The 19,188-nt window shown below is 41.4% G+C and overlaps 1 protein-coding gene across 3 annotated transcripts in view; it reads left to right on the top strand.

Moving 5' to 3' along the window:
- Positions 1-6,179: 6,179 nt before the first annotated feature.
- The window catches only part of Pnpt1 (polyribonucleotide nucleotidyltransferase 1), a 37,295-nt gene continuing 24,286 nt past the window's right edge, over positions 6,180-19,188 (top strand). For 2 of the 3 annotated variants that reach the window (XM_050123897.1, XM_050123898.1), the window contains exons 1-13: positions 6,180-6,376; positions 8,928-8,988; positions 9,831-9,905; positions 10,691-10,796; positions 11,572-11,621; positions 12,804-12,867; positions 12,964-13,011; positions 14,042-14,155; positions 14,297-14,483; positions 15,076-15,127; positions 15,633-15,690; positions 17,966-18,062; positions 18,373-18,475. In XM_050123897.1, the coding sequence (XP_049979854.1) occupies positions 6,207-6,376; positions 8,928-8,988; positions 9,831-9,905; positions 10,691-10,796; positions 11,572-11,621; positions 12,804-12,867; positions 12,964-13,011; positions 14,042-14,155; positions 14,297-14,483; positions 15,076-15,127; positions 15,633-15,690; positions 17,966-18,062; positions 18,373-18,475 (1,185 nt within the window). In that variant the 5' untranslated portion in view covers positions 6,180-6,206. The remainder of the gene's footprint in view (positions 6,377-8,927; positions 8,989-9,830; positions 9,906-10,690; positions 10,797-11,571; positions 11,622-12,803; positions 12,868-12,963; positions 13,012-14,041; positions 14,156-14,296; positions 14,484-15,075; positions 15,128-15,632; positions 15,691-17,965; positions 18,063-18,372; positions 18,476-19,188) is intronic. The other variant, XM_050123899.1, reaches the window with a different exon arrangement.

Here is a 19,188-nt window from a genome sequence, read left to right as displayed (position 1 = left end):
CTGAGGCAGTTAGGTCTTCCTTCCTGCTTGCAGCCTGAGTCTCTTGCCTTTCTCCAAGAGGCAGCTTCTCTCTCTCTCTCTCTCTCTCTCTCTCTCTCTCCTCTCTTTCTCTCTCTCCTCTTCTTCTCCCCCTTCCCTTCCATAACCCACTTAATAAACATACAACCTCACTCTGCATGGCATGCCTATCCATGTTTCTGTCTCCCTGCCTGGGAGCAACCACTGCTTGGGGACCTGCAGCCACCCCTTCCTGGGACTGGCTGCTCTCGGAACGCCCTGCCTGCTGCCTGCCCCTGCTGGGGGCCCTGTGGCATGGTCTCATGACCCACTGCTCACCACAGCCACTCAGGATCCGCAGCATTTTTATTTTTACCATTACAGTGTGGAGGGGATGGTCTTCGGTGCAGGAAGAGAAGGAGGAGATGGACACCAGTGTGCATGAATTGGGATGGCTGCCAGCAGCATTTAATTGAAAAAACAATAAGATTACACCTTTTATGCTGTAGGATTAAATGGGAGACAAAGGTCACGTGAGCTAGGGTGTGGCTAGAGATCAGCTGAGGAATCTAGTGCTGACCTGGACAATAGTCACGCCTTAAGGCCCGCAGGTTCCTCTTGCTAGAGATAAGAATGACAACAGGAACTTTCCTCAAGCCCCGAAGGGAATGGAAACCAAATGCCTGACCCTGGTAAAAGGATTTCTTCTAGGGAGCAGATACTATACTACACTTTCTTAGTCTTACTGCATGGGCCTGTCCTCTCATAATGCTCCTAAAAGGGAAAGTCTTATTCTTTTCCTATTATACAGTACCATTCTGATTTCCCTATGTTTATTAACTCAACTCTTGCCCTTGATGGTTTCAGACTCTGGCTCTGAATTGTAGGCATTTCATCTGTGGGATTGGTGTGTCTAGTAAATCTCCAACTTTCTGTTCTTGGTGTAATTAGGACCGCACAGTGGAATTCCTGGTTCCACAGTGGCAGGATTTTTTTTCCCCAAAGAATTATTTTCTTTAGAGAGGCTATCATTGTGCACATTTTTATCCTTTACCAAAGCCCACACAAAATTTCCCAGGGGCTGGAGAGATGGCTCAGAGGCTGGGAGCACTGGCTGCTTTTCCAGAGGTCCTGAGTTCAATTCCCAGCAACCACGTGGTGACTTACAGCCATCCATAATGAGATTTGGTGCCCTCTTCTGGTGTACAGGCAGAACACTGTGTACATAATAAATAAATAATAAATCTTAAAAAATGAAAACAAAAAAATTTCCCAAGGGAAAGGCATTAATATTGAGAATCATTGAAAATGAAAGTAAAAACGTGATGCAGAAGCGTGGTCTGCAATGTTGAAATGCTGGAACTTTGTCAAGCACCAGTGGTCACCATGTAGTCCACACCACCTTCCCCTCTTTTTATTTTTTAATTTAGATGTCTGGAAATCATGTTGGAAAGATCTAATAGGGCTTCTCAGTTGCTAGAGGATGACCAGAAGGAGGATGAGAAAGAGCACAACAGCTAGAGTGTCCAAACTGGTAATAAATGACCAAAAGGTTTTTCCTAGCACAAAAAGAATTTAAAGAATCTTTCCAAGTGGCACAGGCCTTTAATCCCAGCACTAGGGAGGCAGAGGCAGGCAGATCTCTGTGAGTTCAAGGCCAGCCTGGTCTACAAGAGCTAGTTCCAGGACAGGAACGAAAAAGCTACGGAGAAACCCTGTCTCGAAAATCAAAAAAAAAAAAAAAGAATCTTTCCACCACCATGAAAGCTGAGAGAGATTGTAGCATGACTAATTGTAGTAATTTGGACATGCTTACATAATCAAAATGCAACCAAAATGTCTGGATTATATAGGGAAGAGCCTGTGAGGAAAAGGCAGCCCAGGCCTTGAGCTGGAGCGTTCAGAATCCAGAGCAGGGTATGTGAGCCATCCCCTGTAACAGATGAGGGGTTTCAGGAGAACCTGGCAGCCAGATCCAGCTTTGCTATGTTAAATAGGCACTTAGCCTGTTTTCCTGGGTTTGAAACCTAGTATTTCACTCTTTTTGCTGATAATAAATGCCATGATCAGGAACAATGAGATCCATCTGTGTCCTGCTAACATTGGGGTGTGATAATTGGGGACCCATAAAGCTGGAGTGTTGACCAAATCCAGGAAAAGTAGCTGTTTTGGTTGTCGTCCAGGCTCTTTGGGGACACCTAGAGCTAGGGCAGTGTAGGTAGCAGGTGGAGAAGCTGGAAATCTGCTGGAACAGATACATACCAGGGGCAGAAAATAAAGTTAAAATTTCTTTTTCTTTTTTCTTTCTTTTTTCTTTTTTTGGATTTCCAAGACAGGGTTTCTCTGTAGGTTTTGGTGCCTGTCCTGAAACTAGCTCTTGTAGACCAGGCTGGCCTCGAACTCAGAGATGTGCCTGCCTCTGCCTCTTGAGTGCTGGGATTAAAGGTGTGCGCCACCATCGCCCGGCAGATTTCTTTTTCTTTTAGGGGTTCATTTGAAACTTCCAGGTTCTGTGGGACCCTCACCCCTTATTCTCAAAGGGGCAAGAAGAAATTTCCTAGCAGAATGTTTTCCCAGGAAGATAGTGTCTTCCCCTCTCCCACCCAGGAGATTCCAAGCACAAAGTCACTTAGCTCAGCCCAGCCAGCCACCTGGTCCAGGCTGATACAGATGGCCTAACTCAAGAACAGTGGCCTTGCTCTAAAAACAAGAAAAAAGCTGACTCAACAGAATGGGAGGGAGCAAAAGTCCTTGTATCCCTGCCAAAGCATCTTCAAAGATTCTCTTTGTAGTTACGCCTTTAAAAGCTTACCTCACAGAGGAGATACAACTCCTCTCTGCCTTGTTGTAACGGGGATAGAAATGAGTTCCAAACATGTTTGTATTATGCCTATTAAACCTTGCTTATTACAGTCTGGGCCTCTCTGGTGGTCTCTCTCTGGGGGGTCATAATCTGGGCACAACAGTTTGTGGTTCTGGTAGCTGAGGGAGAGGCGTCTCAAGATCAGGAAAGAGAAGAGTACCCATCCCATCAGGACCATGCAGGTGGGGAAACAGGCAGTTGGCTAACAGTCCATTTGCAAGGTGGATCCAAGGCAATTCCCCGAAACTTACAAGAACATTTTTTAAGCTCACGAAAAGTTTCAGATGTTAGCATCAGCATTGTTTGTCATCTGTATTGAAATTCACACTGTAGGAAAGTTAGTTAGCTGGTGTCTGTAAAACAGCTGGAGTAGACTCGTGCCTTTGCTGCCTAGCAAAAGCTATAGCTTTGGGTTAAAAAGTAGAACATTTTTTACCTCTGTCCAGAGAGCCAAATATAGATTGGACAGGCACCATGCAGTCCATGCCACCTATATGTCTGCCTGGGAAAAGGACAGGGCATCTTATTAAGTACTGAGTTCACCAGACTGAAACATGGGAGGGAGGGTCCATGTACTAAGCACACAGATGTATGTGCAAAGACACAAGGGCATGAGAAAAAGTGGTATATTGCAAGGGAGCATGTTCTGTTTATTTGGAGTATAAAAAAGAAGTAGAGATTGTAGAGCCCCCCCCAAAAAATAAAAAACCTGAGCCTATTCCACTTTGTCTGAAGGTCAGAGAGCTTGAATTTGCACAAAGTTGTTGAAGACCGTGGCTATACACCCTGACCTAGGGCGTGGTTACTTGGTGTTTTAGACATTAAGATGGCCCATAGAGGTAGATCCACTCCACCCTGAACAAAGGTCAGAGAAATCAAGCATAATCTACTCCTTCCTTTGAAATATAATATTTGACCTTGAGTGTGGCTGCTTTCAGGATACTTGGTTTAGGGTAGATTCACTGCCTAAACAATAGAATGTTTTTCTCAAGAAATAATGGCTTGATGTCTCAAGTATTAGGACAAATACCTGTTCTAGTTGTCCTTTGTATCATGTTAAGGCAGTCTTTTGCCTTCTTCCCCCCACCTTTTGTATTGGGCTATAAAAGTGTATGGAAAAATAACCACAGGTGAACTCAGAACTCAAAAGTCAGAAGAAGGGACTGGAGAGGTGGCTCAGAGGTTAAGAGCATTGTCTGCTCTTCCAAAGGTCCTGAGTTCAATTCCCAGCAACCACATGGTGGCTCACAACCATCTGTAATGAGGTCTGGTGCCCTCTTCTGGCCAGCAGGCATACACACAGACAGAATATTGTATACATAATAAATAAATAAATATTAAAAAAAAAGTCAGAAGAAGAATTCTGCATCCAGTATTCACTGAGTTGCCCTCCCCATACTATCCTATGTCTCTGTGATTCATTCTCATCTCTGTTCCTCCTGCCTAACTTTTCTAATCCTCATGCCCCTACCCTGGAACATATGAACCACAACAGCTAGAATTGTGACACCCAAAAAGGTGGCTCCCCACAGAGATAAGTAGATCGGTAAATTAAAGTTCATTAAAAAAAGTAGAAAACAAAATGTTTATACATCATGAGAAACATAGAAATTTAAAACATACTGAAATTTATTCAGAATGAAGACACATTGTGTTTGTGATTCAGAAAGTAACACCTGGCTGTGATGTAAAATCTTTTAAGATTTTGTGTGTTCTAGCGCTTCTGTGGAGGTCAGAGTTCAACCTGCTGGAGTCTGTTCTCTCATTTTATCTTGTGAATCCTAAGGATCAAGCTCAGACTATCATCAGGCTTGGTGACAAAGGGATGAACCATCTTTCAGGCCCCAAAGCAGTGTTTTAAAGTTGAGTAGGCTGTGTTCTTTCTTAAGAAAATTCTCTTGCATGCCTCAGTGTGTGCTGATACATTTAGTTACAATGTTAGTGAAATGTCTACAAATGTATAATAAGATGTACACTCACTATTCTTACAGTTTTTGGACAGTTACCTATCACAAGAAAAAGGGTAAAGCAAAAATTAAAATAAATGTATAGAACCTCAAACAAAAGCACAAACCAAATTACACTTCAACTGAGCATATCTTAGTGCAATGTTTTACTTTAGTTAAATTGCCCCACGGAGCACATGACGGTGTTATTTTGATGTAGTTTAATTTGACTATGAAAGAAAAAAAGAGAAAGGGGGTTATGAGAAACATTGCTGGTGGATTTCGATGGACTCACCTTCCCTATTCTCCAAGTGTCATAAAGAAACGCCTTCTAAATTACGCTGTAGCTCTGGGACATATTTAGCAGAACTATAATTCCAGAATGTGAAAACCTCAGAAATCAGTTTTGGTTACTACAGCCCCAAGAATGTAAACTTTTTTATATTTCTGTCTCTATGGTAACCTAAAACTGCCTAGCATAAACACACTGTGAAAAGAGCTCTGTCCCGGATTTCATTGCTAGTATCAGCTTTTGCGTTTATGACTCAGTTGCTACTATTTTATTGCGTTTAGACTGACATAAGGAGGCACAGACAGACCCCTTGGCCATTTTTACGACCTTTCTAACATTTACAACGAAGAGAAAGCTAAATTATTCAAGTGGTTCTTTCAAAAAAAAGCCCTTTTGTTTGCTCATGAATGTGTGCATGGTATTTGTATGTGTATGAGAGTTGGCATCGTGTGGGTACAGATACGCCCATGCCCGTGTGTGCAGATGGACAGGCATGCGGTGTGCACGTGTGTACCTCCGTGTCGAGGCTGGAGATTTACATAAGGTCCTTGCCTAATAACGCTCCACTATTTTTTGGGTCAGGGTCTCTTGTTGAAGCTCTCGGGCAAGCCAGTTTGTCTCATGGATTCAGTATGAGCCTCCAAGAGGAATTATAGGCGGCTGCTACTGGGTGAGAGGGAGGTCTCTTACAATGCCCTTCTTTAGATACGAACCTAGTCCTTATTAAACAGAACCAAATAATCATGGGTCGCTTAGTACTTATGCATTGTTACATATATTTATTAAACGTTATTCTAGGACTTTCTTTTAAACTATGAGAGAGAGAGAGAGAGAGAGAGAGAGAGAGAGAGAGAGAGAGAGAGAGAGAGAGAGAGAGAAGAGAGAATTAAGGGATTTCTTCAATTCTGTGTAATTTTCACTGGTGAGGGCAGAAAAAAGAGAAAAAAGCTGAACACATTCTGCTGAGTTGACCCCCTACGAACTCCGCAGGAGCCAAGGCTCACTTCCTGGGCGGAGCTCAGGCTCCCCAGAAACGGAACCGCGTCAGGTCCCGCCCACCCGCAGGCTGGCCAATGAGGCGCCGCTCGGACCGCGCGCGCGGGGTGTCATGGCGGCCTGCAGGCAGTGCTGCTCGTACCTGAGGCTCCGGCCGCCGGGCTGCGGTCCCCTCGGTCCCCTCGGCCGGCCCGGGCGGAGTCGGCCGCTCACCTATTTGCAGGCGCGAGCGCTGTGTAGCAGCACCGGGTCCCGAACGGTGGCCGTGGACCTGGGCCACAGGTAAGGGACGGCGTGAGTTCGCGGAGTTTTCACGCGGGGTCCGGTCCAGACAGCCTTGGTAGCTAAACACCTAGAGTGGGACTCCAGCAAGCTGAATCTCTATCAACTTCTCTACTCCAGCCTAAGCTCGAGATTTGCTTTTCCGGATTTGAAGTCTGTCTTCCCGGTGCTTCCCCCTTCCCACGCTGCCCGCTGTCCGCTGCGTCTTGATCCAGCCCCTAACTGTGGTAGACTTCCTTTTCAGTGCCCATGACAACCTTCCTCTGTGTTTCCCGAGATCTCGGGCTCTGAATGGGAAACCTGCCACCTCGACGTAACCCGTTGTCAGTGTGTGCCCAGCTCAGTTCTCTCAAAAACGAGGCCAGTATGAGCCAGAGTGGGAAGGGACCGTCGTTTTGTTGAATACCGGTTATATGATGCATACAGCCCTGTTAAACCTCTAGTAAGGTTCTGTTGCCTTCATTTTGTAGTTGAGACAACAGAGGGTCAAAAAAGGTAAATTTCTCAGAATTAACAAAACTAAGACATCTCAAAGAGACGCGCGCGCGCGCGAGGGAGACAGACTCCCCAGTTTCAAATCCTAGAGGCCATGTATGTAGTATGTGTGGGTCTTCTATGTGTTTGGAGATCTTTTATACATACAGTATTGAAAAGTAAATTGGTAAGAGGCAAAGTGAATAACAACAACAAAACAACGTAAATTTAATAGTTTCTTGGAAACAACCGAAAGTCCATGTTCCTGAAACATAATCATCCTGTCTTTGTACATTATCAGAATTCATTGAGTAACAATAAATTCACACACTATGCCAGTTCTCTTAGCCGAAATTTGCCAAGCAGTTCGAGTTTACCTTGATCCGTGCAGGCTGTTGCAAACATGGTTTCTTTTATCCCACTGGAAGTCACCAATACCAACTCTCAGATTACACTTGGCACCCCACACAGGAATAATAACTGTGTGTTTGTAGCTATGTCGGTTACAGGGTGACTGCAGAAACTGATGCTGTATAGTTCAAAGTGCTGAAAAAGACGTACTAGACCAAAAGCAAAGAGCTAAGACAGGTGGACTACTGCTGGTAGTTTCAGCTGGACACCTGCCCGAGGCCCGTGGTGGTGGTGGGGGGAGTTCAGCTGAGTCCAGATGGGTGGACACAGGTGTGTAGGCCTACAGCACTTTGAGCAGGGCATGCCAGCCAGCTCAGCTGAAGCCTTAGGAACAGTCCCTTCTCTACTGATGAGGCAGCAGATCACTGTTCACTAGTGGCATTAGATGTTCTTCTCTGGGGTCCCGGTGAGAGTGTTGCACCCTTCGTTGGTTGGCTGAGTTTGATGAGTTCTTGGCCCTGTTTTTTCCTTACACACTTATTAATATACCCATGTGTTCATATGTGTGTGTATGTTCTCAATATATATGATGCTCTCAATATATTTGATAAGTTTATAGGCCATACCTTTTTACTTCTAGAAATGAGTTATTTACCCACCTGTGCCTAATGGACAGTTCTAGACATGAGCTGGTGTCTACTTGAAAAAGATAGATCTTGCCTATGTATTTGGACTTTTGATGTTACATCAAAAAAGACAGTGTCTAATCAAAGTTTATGGAGATTTATTCCTGCTGTTTTTCCCAAAGAGCTTTAAATTTTTGCTCTAAAAGAGGTATCCCTAAAAGGAACCTTGTTTATTTTGAGTTTTTATTTTTGTATGGAGTATGTGGCTATCCATCCATCTCCATACCTTTTACTGGAAAAGATTATTCTCCTACCATTAAACTGTCTTGACACCACTGTTGAACATGAAAGTCAATATTAGTATTATTATTATTTACTAAATTTTTAAGTTAGCGTTCAAAATACTGCTATTTATCAGAAGATAAAAGTCCTTGATTGGGCTGGAGAGATGGCTCAGAGGTTAAGAGCACTGACTGTGCTTCCAGAGGTCCTGAGTTCAATTCCCAGCAACCATATGGTGACTCACAACCATCTGTAATGAGATCTGGTGCCCTCTTCTGGCCTGCAGCACACATGCAGGGAAAACTATACATAATAAATAAATCTTTAAAAAAAAAAGTCCTTTATTATTTTTATCATAGCATACAAAATACTCTTATGTATCAAACATGAAAGTCTTTGTAGTCAATATTCAAAGTGTATATTTTTCTTCCAGAAAGTAATGGGGGAATTTTAAAGTATTTTAATTAGGGAAGAGAAGAGTCCATGTGTTAGTTTATACAGCAGTGCTTCATGAGATGAGCAGCCATAGTTTGGAGTCTTTTTCTCCTGGCTATGCTTTCCTGTCCTCCAGGGGAGGCCTTTGCCTTGGTTTCTCTCATCTTTAAGCTGCACTTGGGTCTCCTTTGTGCTTTTGATGATCACAAATCCTGCATACTTTGGCTCTTCTTTTTCCCTGAAGTGGGGATGGGGACTTAGATTGGGAGCCTTTTGGGTTTTGTGGTTGTTGTCTTTTTTTTTTTTTTTTTTTTTTTAGTTTCTCTCAATTATTTTTTACTAAGCTGAGACTTGTACTGTACTAAATTTTTATTTTTAAACAGAAAATTAGAAATATCCTCTGGAAAACTGGCAAGATTTGCAGATGGCTGTGCTGTGGTTCAGGTAAGGAACTAGTCTGTTCTAAAGTCATAGTGGCTGATGTCTTAGTACCATTGTAGGTCATCATGTGGTACTGGGAACTAGTTAAGATACCACTACGTGTCAGAACCATGCTAGCCCAGCAAAGTCAGTTGGACATAGGAAATGATCTTTAAGATCACTTCCAAGCTTTGGGCTTTTCTGTATTCTGTTAATAAAATCTATTATGCTTTTTTCTTAAAAAAAAAAAAAAGTTTTTTTTATTATGCCTTTCATAGTAGTTCTTGAAAATTTTTCTTTATTGTCTAAATTTCCTCATAAAGAGTAAAATACGACTCAGTTCATTGATGCGACTAAGCTACTGGCCATTTCTCCATGTGGAAACTTCCATGAGTACTCTAATACTGGTCAGTCAGATAGAAAGGATGGAGATCGCTGCACTGATATGAAATAAGAGATCTTCCATCCAGCCAGGCACAGTGCACGCACTCGCAAGTCCAGCGCTCTGGACTTCTTTTTTTTTTAATATTTATTTATTTATTACGTATACAATATTCTTTCTACATGTATGCCTGCAGGCCAGAAGAGGGTACCAGACCTCATTACAGATGATTGTGAGCCACCATGTGGTTGCTGGGAATTGAACTCAGGACCTTTGGAAGAGCAGGCAGTGCTCTTAACCTCTGAGCCATCTCTCCAGCCCCCGCTCTGGACTTCTATAAGCAGAAGTCGGTGGATCTCCTACAGGGCTACATAATGAGCCATTGTTTCAAGAGAGCGAGGAAATGAGTTTTTATAGAGTTTGCTATTTACACATTAATGTCTGATTTCAAAAAAGATTACTAATATTTTTGTATCTGTTCAAGTCAGGCGACACAGCAGTGATGGTCACAGCGGTCAGTAGAACAAAGCCTTCACCCTCCCAGTTCATGCCCCTGCTGGTAAGTATTCACTTATCTGCACCTCCAGTATAGTGTAAATGTCGGATTTGTAATACCATGTCAAGGGTCTGCAGTTAGACTGTACAACAAAGGGATTCCTTAGATGTTTGAAACTGAGGATGTGAACTGATGGCCAAGTGTGAGGAGCTCGGTGGAAGTGTGCGAGTACGTTGTTGTTGTTAAAGAAGCAAAGATGCATTGTCTCTGTGGGTTTTCTTCCGGTTTGAGTGTGCAGCTATATATTAAGTGAAAAATTAATTAGGACTTTTGTGTTTTCCTTTTTTTTCTTTTTGGTTTTGATTTTTTTGAGACAGGGTTTCTATGTGTAAGAGCCCTGGCTGTCCTTTCCTGGAACTTGCTCTGTAGACCAGATTGGCCTTAGATTTGCCGCTTCTGCCTCCCGAGTGCTGGGATTAAAGGCATGCAACACCAATGCCTAGCTTGTGTGTGTGTGTGGTTTTTTTTTTAATGTATTAGCAGAAAGCAATTATGTCTCACAGGGTTGGTGCGCAAAGTTGGAAGGGGCACTATTTGACTGGGTCAAGGCAAGCTACTGTAGAAAGCAGCAAGACTCGGCAGTCACCTGACTACTAAGTGAAGGACTTCTTTTTCATCAATTGAAACATTCTATACATTCTTCTTCCTGAGTGGTTTAAAAGAATTCTAAAAGCAAATTAAATATTATCTACTTGTTGTCTAGAATATGTTGTGAGCAACTTTAGGAAAGTTGGTGCTTCTGTAGGGGTTCTTGGGATGTGAACCTTAATTCTTCATTGCTGCTTCAGGTTGACTACAGACAGAAGGCTGCTGCAGCAGGTAGAATCCCCACAAACTACCTTAGACGGGAGATTGGCTCTTCTGACAAAGAGATTCTTACAAGTCGAGTAATAGGTAAGATCTCCAGCGTGCCATTTCACATCCCTTCTTCCCGCCTCTGCTCTGCAGGGTCTCCTAGGCTTCCTTCACTGTATGGCTGTGTGCCTCCTGAGAGGAAAAACTTGTTCCTTCTATTAAAGCCTTATACCTCGTGTAGAGGCATTCAGTAAATACTGAATGAGTCTGTTAAGCATGTGAATCCCATGCCCATGTCAGGTCTCTGTTAAATTTATCCCCGTGGTTTTTCATTTTTATGTTCAACTTAGTAACTCCTAAAAGCATTGTGTTTATCAGCTATTGAAGTATGTCTGTCATCTTCCAGATCTTTTTTGAGAAGGAAGAAGCATGAGTGCGTGGGTGGGAGGGTTGTGGGTGGTGGTGAAGTTCTAGGTTATTCACATGCTAGGTAAGCACTGTGCTACTAAGTAATATCGCCAGCCTAACAATAGCCCAGCTCTTCGACATCTGCAGATACTGTGGGATCATTTGTGGTCTACAGCTTTCTACCCAACAATTGCTAGCTTGTACATATTTATGTGTGTTCCTCAGGCAGTAAACCAAATGGACATTTTCTTTGTGTCTGCTGTTGGTCTTCAGCCTCTTCTTTTGCTTTGTTGTTAGGTAATGGTCTGTATTAATGAAAGTGTTGATACTTATCAGTGTTTTTCTTAACATGTGGTCTTTTTGTTTGTGTCTATGACATAATCAACAGCTGTCTCTTAGTTCAGTAGTTTTAATTCGAGAACCATTCTGCCAGGGCCATTTAAAATCTTTTTCTTTGTTTTGACAGATCGTTCAATTCGACCTCTCTTTCCAGCTGGCTATTTTTATGATACTCAGGTAAATTCTGTTTTGGTTTGGTTAAATTATTTAATACCTATAACTCTTTCTAAAGAAAGCTTTATAAAGAATTTTTATGGTATTCATGTATTATACTTTTGAGTCACTTTAAAAGGCAGTACTTTGGAAAACCGTATGTGATTGGTGTTATTTTGAGCGGATACCTGAATTATGAGTAGGAGTGAAAGACTGTTGGGAACGCTCTGGAAAGGTTGATGAGAGTCTAAACCGCCCTGTGTTAGGAATAGGTGGATGTATATAAAAGACAGTGTGATAGTTAGGGGTGGTAGCCAGACTCAGGGGCTGGATTTTGTAGGTCAGATTTATAATAGCTCATTAGGACAATCAGCATAACTGTTTGTTTTGATTTGGTAAACAAGATCTAAATTTCTGTAGCTCAGGCTGGCTTTAACTCTGTGCATAGCCTAAGCTAGCCTCAAACACATGGCAGTCTGTCAGCCTTAGCCTTCCAAGTGTTGAGATTACAGCAGTGACCCATCATGACCATCTTATCACAACTAATTTTAATGTCTTTATTCTGGATCTTCTGAACTTCTATTATATTTTAATACTTTCTGAATATTCTTTTCTTTCCTCAAGGTGATCATATACTTTAGTTAGATATACTTAGGTAGCCATTTATTTAACTGCAGTAAGTAAGTATATCTTTGAGAGGACTTCAGAGCCTAAAGGAAATTATTCTTTTAAAAATCGAACAGAGGTACATCATTGCAATATAAACTGATACTAATACAAGTACATAGCCAACATTTACAGAATGCCATAGCATGCCTAGTATTGTCCAGGTTCTTTCCATACAGCATTTCTGTAGTTCTCAAAGGAACTCCTTAGGAAGATGACATATTTTGTCTCAAAAAAAACAACTGGGAATGTAACTTGGTAGTAAAAATGAAGCCCTGGTCCAGCAGTACTCGTAGCCACATACACCACATACCCTTGGTGAATACAAAATGAGGAAATCGAAGTTTTAAATACCTAGTGTCAAGGATTTAGTTAAATGATAGGTAACTTCAAGGTATTTGGATATTGATCATGATTTGGATATTGATCATATAGTTCTTATATTTTAGGCGAAGTTGCTAATTGAAATCATAATCTGCCCACATTGAGGGGCTATTGTTGTTGCTATCTGCATGTCTAATTTGTTTCCCTTGTTGCTAGGTAATATGTAATCTGCTAGCAGTAGATGGCATCAATGAACCCGATGTCCTAGCAATTAATGGTGGTAAGTATAAGAACACCAGCTAAAATGATCACTGCTGATTTTTTTAAAGCAATGAAATACTGTAATTTCAGTTTTTTCTCTGTCTCCTTTTTAAAGCTTCTGTAGCCCTCTCCTTGTCAGACATTCCTTGGAATGGACCTGTCGGTAAGTTACAATTTGGAAGTGTGAGCTGCTGTTTCTGTTCTTTCAGTAACAATGTGCACATTGTTGGTGCTGATTTATTACTTCATGGTAAGCTGAACTAGATAGCATGGTAATATTTCTTGCAGGTCTTTCAGGCATTTCATCCTTGCTTTGGGTTTTGTTACCCAAAGACTGGTATAGTGCTATTGATTTTATGGCCCTAGGCTTCCTAATCCCCTTTCATTCTTTTTTTCTTTACAGTGGGGGATTACCATAGTACATAGTCTTTCAAGAGAAAACCATACAGTCTGCTGATTTCTTTACAGAGTACTATTTTCTTTTTCTTTTTTGGTTTTTGAGACAAGGTTTCTCTGTAACAGCTCTGGCCTAGCTCTTGTAGACCAGGCTGGCCTCAAGCTCACAGAGATCTGACAGCCTCTGCCTCCCGAGTGCTGGGATTAAAGGCGTGTGCCACCACTGCCCTGCTAAGTTTACTATTATAATGGCACAGACAAAGTGCTAGAAAAATTATATAGAAGTGCAGGTTGTCAAGTAGTGTTTCTTAAAGTAGTCAGTGTGCAAGTGAGACGTCAGTGGGAGAGGGGTACAAGCATCTGCTGTGGACAGAGTAGTCTGGATGTAAAGAGTAAGAACATGATCAAAGTGTACGCACAAATCATTTGACTTGAGGAACCCAGAGCATCCCACTGAGCCTATACCCTTTTTTTTAAAATTTATTTATTATGTATATAGTGTTCTGGGCACCAGATCTAATTATAGATGGGTGTGAGCCATCATGTGGTTGCTGGGAATTGAACTCAGGACCTTCAGAACAGCAGTCAGTTCTTTTAACCTCTGAGCCATCTCTCCAGCCCCCCCACTGAGCCTATAAAGGAGGATGGGATAGGTGCTCTTTGAACTTCCTTAACATGGGAGAAATAGAAAGCTCATTCTATTGTCAGAAAGCCAGTGTGATGCAGCGGCTACTAGAATAATACTGTGAAAATCGTATGTTTTAATTATACATTGCTAACATTTTAATATGTTTTAGGGGCAGTACGAATAGGAATGATTGATGGAGAATGTGTTGTTAACCCAACAAGGAAAGAGATGTCTTCTAGCACTTTAAATTTAGTGGTTGCTGGAGCACCTAAAAGCCATATTGGTAAATAAGTTACCTATATTCATTCTGCATTTTACTTGCAAGTTGTGTTTCTTTTGTTATTTGTGTCTTTGTTTTTCATTTGAAAATACCCTGTTGGTGAAAGATTCTCAGGTGGTAACTGTCTCTTTACTGTCTGACTAGTTATGCTGGAAGCCTCTGCAGAAAACATTCTACAGCAGGACTTCTGTCATGCTATCAAAGTTGGAGTGAAGTATACCCAGCAGATAATTCAGGGCATCCAGCAGTTGGTAAAAGAAATTGGTGTTGCCAAGAGGACACCCCAGAAGATATTCACCCCTTCACCAGAGATTGTGAAGTATGCTCACAAGTAAGAACGCCTGCGCAGATGGGCCATTGCCATGAGGTTCAGGTTCCTCTCAGGAGATGCACTTTGTGTGGCACGTTCCTTCTTTACGTCATTACCATAACATAACTACCTATCTGATGCCTACACGAGGATAAACCATCAAACGGCATAAACTTAATCCAAGACATAAGTTTAAATCTCAAGTAAAAATCAGATCCTTTATCTCTTCATGTCCAGGGTAAAGAGAATAAAACATATGATACTTGTATATCTAGGAAACTTGGATTTCTCAAAAAGAAGTGGGTTTGAACCAGTCCTATGCCCAGGGCTTGGACGGTGCCTGGCAATCCTTAGAACAGGGAGGCACTCTGCAAATATGAGTGACTCTGAATGGAACTCGATGAGCAGTGAAGAGGGAGGGGCACAGTTGAGTGGAGGGAACTCTGTTCTGGATTATAATAAGCACACAGGAGTGAGGTGCAGCAACACAACATCTCACTTTTATGGCGCGCCAAGTAGTTAGTGTGTAGTTCATTGCTGTTTAATATTTGTTTCAGTTATAGGAACTTCATAGTTCAATTATTGTTTGCTAACATTTGTTTTATACTTATAGCCTTGCCATGGAGAAACTCTATGCAGTTTTTACGGATTATGAACATGATAAAGTAGGTGTACCTTCAGTTTTGTTTGGAGATTACTTTGTTGTACTCGGTCAATTCTGTTTGTGCACATCAGTCCTATTTGTCTTCAATGGACTGGGTGTGGGCTCAGTAGTAGAACAGTTGTCCTGTATTCCCGAGGCCCTGTGGTTGATTGGCAGCACTGCAGAGAATAAATAAACCTCCAGCAAATGTAAATAAAGCAGTTCTGTGAGAACTCGCCCCACACCCCATGTGTGTCCTGCTTCCTTTCCATTGCCTTTCTGCCTCTTAGCCCCTACTGCCTGCAATCTCACCTCCAACTGGACTTTCCTTATAAAGCAAGACAAAGCCTACCTGTTTGTTTTCTATTCTTTTGTTAAATGCACTCTTTAAGGAAATGTGCAAATATAATTTGAACTAATTAAATCAGGTTTTAATCTTTAATGTTTCTGTTCTTACAATGTGTTTTTGTGTAGCATTGAAAACATGAGAATTTTATATTTATACACTGACATCAATGCTGTTTTAGATTTCTAGAGATGAAGCTGTTAACAAGATAAGACTAGACACAGAGGAGCAACTAAAGGGTAATTCTGTTTTCATTTTTAAAGGGGTTGAAAGACAAACTTTTTTTTTTTTCAAAAAATACACAGATTTGTTTTCAGATTTCAGTGGTAAGATCATGAAAAACTGAGTTATTCTCATAGTTGCCCAGTTTTATCTTAAATCTGTAATGATGATAGACCATGGGTTGGCTGTCATGTTAACGTGTAGAAGTGTGGCTAACACTGGCCTTGAGTTGGCACCTAGTAAATAATGAATGTAAAATGTTCCTTTCTTATCTGCTTCAGTGTGTTAATGTCCTGTAACCTGTCAATTTGAAAATCTAAAAGAATACTTAAAATTCTTGAGCCCAAAAAGAAAAGTTAGCTGGTCGTGGTGGCGCACACCTTTAATCTCAGCAGTCAGGAGGCAGGACAATCTCTGTTAGTTCCAGGCCAGTCTGATCTGCATAGTTCCAGAACAGCCAGGGTTATGTAGAGAGACCCTGTCTCAAAAATCAAGAAAAAGAAAAGAGAAGGAAGGAACAATAACAACAACAACAACAACAAAAAAGACCCCAGTTTGGGGAGATAGCTTAGTGATAGTGTTTGCCTAGAACGCATGAGGCCCTGTATTAAATCCCCAATACTAAAAACAAAAATTTAACAATAAATTCTTCAGTTTATCATCCGTGACGTGACGTTGTAACGCCAATAATACCTAGTTTATAGATATGTAATTAAATGAGTAAGTAATCTGCATCTGTGCCTGGCACAGTCATCATTCAGTGTGATGCTATTGTCATTCCTTACATTGTCCGGAATCACAAGGGGAACTATCCACAGATCACTAAGCTGGATAGCTTACTGTATAACGTCATTCTTGTAACAACTTAAATATGGGTAAAGGTTGATGTGGAGTTCTTAATAATTTTTCCACAAAGAGAAATGTATCCTCTTGTGGGAGCATTTATCAGATTTTAAAATAAAAATTCTTCTACATTTATGTTAATACCATTACTTATAGTTATCTTCAAAATAATTTAGGCTTTTTTGAAAATCAAGAATAATACATTATGGTCAACAAGATGGCTCAGCAGGTAACAGTGCTTGCTGAGTAAGCCTGGAAACCTGAGTTTGATGCCTGGAATTCACATAGAGGTGGAACAGAAGAACTGACTGCACAGTTGTCCTCTGACCTCCACAAGTACACCACAGCATACACCGTAGCATGCCTGCCCATACACATTTGTCATGCATACTTATGCAGTGATCAGTGATCAATAGGTTTTTAAGAGAATGAGGGCTGGAGAGATGGCTGAGAGGTTAAGAGAACTGACTGCTGTTCCGGAGGTCCTGAGTTCAATTCCCATCAACCACATGATGGCTCACAGCCATCTATAATGAGATCTGGTGCCCAGAACACTATATACATAATAAATAAATTTAAAGAAAGAGAGAGAGAATGAAAAGATAATCAGTGATGGTGGTTCAGGCCTATAATACGAGCACCCAGGAAGCTAAGACAGTAGCATTGTGAATTCAAGGCCACCCTGGGTTATACAGCAAGACTGTCTTGGAAAAGCAAAACAGAAGTATTCTGGACTGGAAGTATGGCTTCCTGTGTAAATCCTGCAATACCAAAAGAAAAGCTTGTTGTATGTTGAAGATACAGTTATATGTCTTTCTGTGGCCATATTTTATGTTCGAATTACTTTAAAGTTATACATTACTTAATAAAGCAAGAGACTGGTCGATGGCACTGGTCAACATTTAAAAGCATAAGCCTGTGTTGGGCCGACGAGTGTCGTGCCACAGCTCGACGGATCCCTAGAAATGTGCTGTGTGATCTTGCCAGGCGAGCGGCCGCTACTGACCGTCAGCCCCAGCCCTACTTTACTTCTTTAAGCCTTTTCTCTTCTGCTGTGGTTGCCGTTTCCTCACACGCTGTTGTGAAAGCTAGAGGCACACAAAGCATGAAAATAGTCGGTAGATGTTAGCGGAAAGGGCAGCTGGTGCAGATTCGTAATGAAGAAAATTGTTTCTCAAATTACACAAACTAAAAGATTACTGAAGATCAACTGTTAGTTAACCCTCTTGTGGGTGTCTGTATTGGTCAGGTAGCAGGACAGAACAGGATGGATCGTAGCACAAGCTAAATCCCTACGACTGCCTTAAGAGCATTTGATGTATGTGCTTTGTTTACCTGAGAACTTAAGTGTTCAGACATCTCACTTGATTTGATTCTGTGAACTTTGGAGAACTTATCTTCCCAAAAGATAAATTTTTGATTTTGTTTTGATTTGTTTCTTTTCTATAGAAAAATTTCCAGAGGTCGACCAATTTGAAATAATAGAATCCTTCAATGTTGTTGCAAAGGAGGTTTTCAGAAGTATTATTTTGAATGAATACAAAAGGTAACCGTATTCTCCTGTAGTAGAATTGAGGCAGGCGCTGTACCTGCAGGTTGCCTTGACAGTAGCAGCTTACTTAAAGGAGGGAACTGGGTGTTCGTTTTAGACATGAGCACCTGTTGGCAAGTGTATGGACTGTGTGGCTGTGGCTCTCTCTTGCTGTACAGAGCACATCTCCAGACACTGATTCAGTGGGAGCCCAAGTATTTATATTAGTGTTTACAATTCTAACAAGTTACTGTAGGCCAGTGGTGTTGAGAACTTAATGGCAGAGATAAAGATTTTTCTGACTTCCTCTATGACTTTATTACAGGTGTGATGGACGGGATTTGACTTCACTTAGGAATATAAGTTGTGAGGTAGATATGTTTAAAACACTTCATGGATCAGCATTGTTTCAAAGGGGACAGACACAGGTAAAATATGTTTGAAAGTTATTTGTTTAAATATATTTGCAGTGTAGATGCTATAAGTTTGTTTCATGTTTTTGTTTTTGTATGTGTGTGTGTCCTTGTTTGAAATCAGGGGGTCTACATTTGCATGGAAAGCAGGACTGAGCTACTGTCTCCATTCCCCATCCTTCCATAGGTGCACCGGAATTAAAGATTCATACTACTATAGCCCAACTCTTTCTGTTTGATCTATTCATTGATTTTAGGGGTTTTGTTTTGTTTTTCAAGACAAAGTCTCTATAACCCTGGCTGTCCTGGAACTCCCTGTATTGACTAGGCTAGCTTCTAACTCACAGAGATCCACCTGCCTCTGCCTCCTGAGTGCTGGGATTAAAGGTGTGCGCCACTGTCAGCAGGCTTTTTTTTTTTTTTTAAATCTTCTTTTGGTTTTTTGAGACAGGGTTTCTCAGTAGCTATGGAGCTAGTCCTGGAACTTGCTCTGTAGACCAGGCTGGCCTTGAACCTTGAACTCACAGAGATCCACCTGCCTCTGTCTGCCTAGTGCTGGGGTTAAAGGCGTGCACCTCTACCACCCTATACATTTCAACTTTCTTATAGTAACCTGGTGTATCTTGAGTTCTGATGTGGTTAATCCATCTCCTTTTTACTTTTTTTTTTTTTTTGAGCATCACTCCTTATTCCCAGAATGACAAAATTATGCATATATGATTTTCTTT

The sequence above is a fragment of the Alexandromys fortis genome, unplaced genomic scaffold (assembly GCF_014885135.2).
Source record: "Alexandromys fortis isolate MF-2015 unplaced genomic scaffold, M_Fortis_MF-2015_v1.1 scaffold_210, whole genome shotgun sequence".
Lineage (NCBI taxonomy): Eukaryota > Metazoa > Chordata > Mammalia > Rodentia > Cricetidae > Alexandromys > Alexandromys fortis.
The sequence above is the reverse complement of the archived record's forward strand: the minus strand, read 5'-3'. Positions and strand labels throughout refer to the sequence as shown.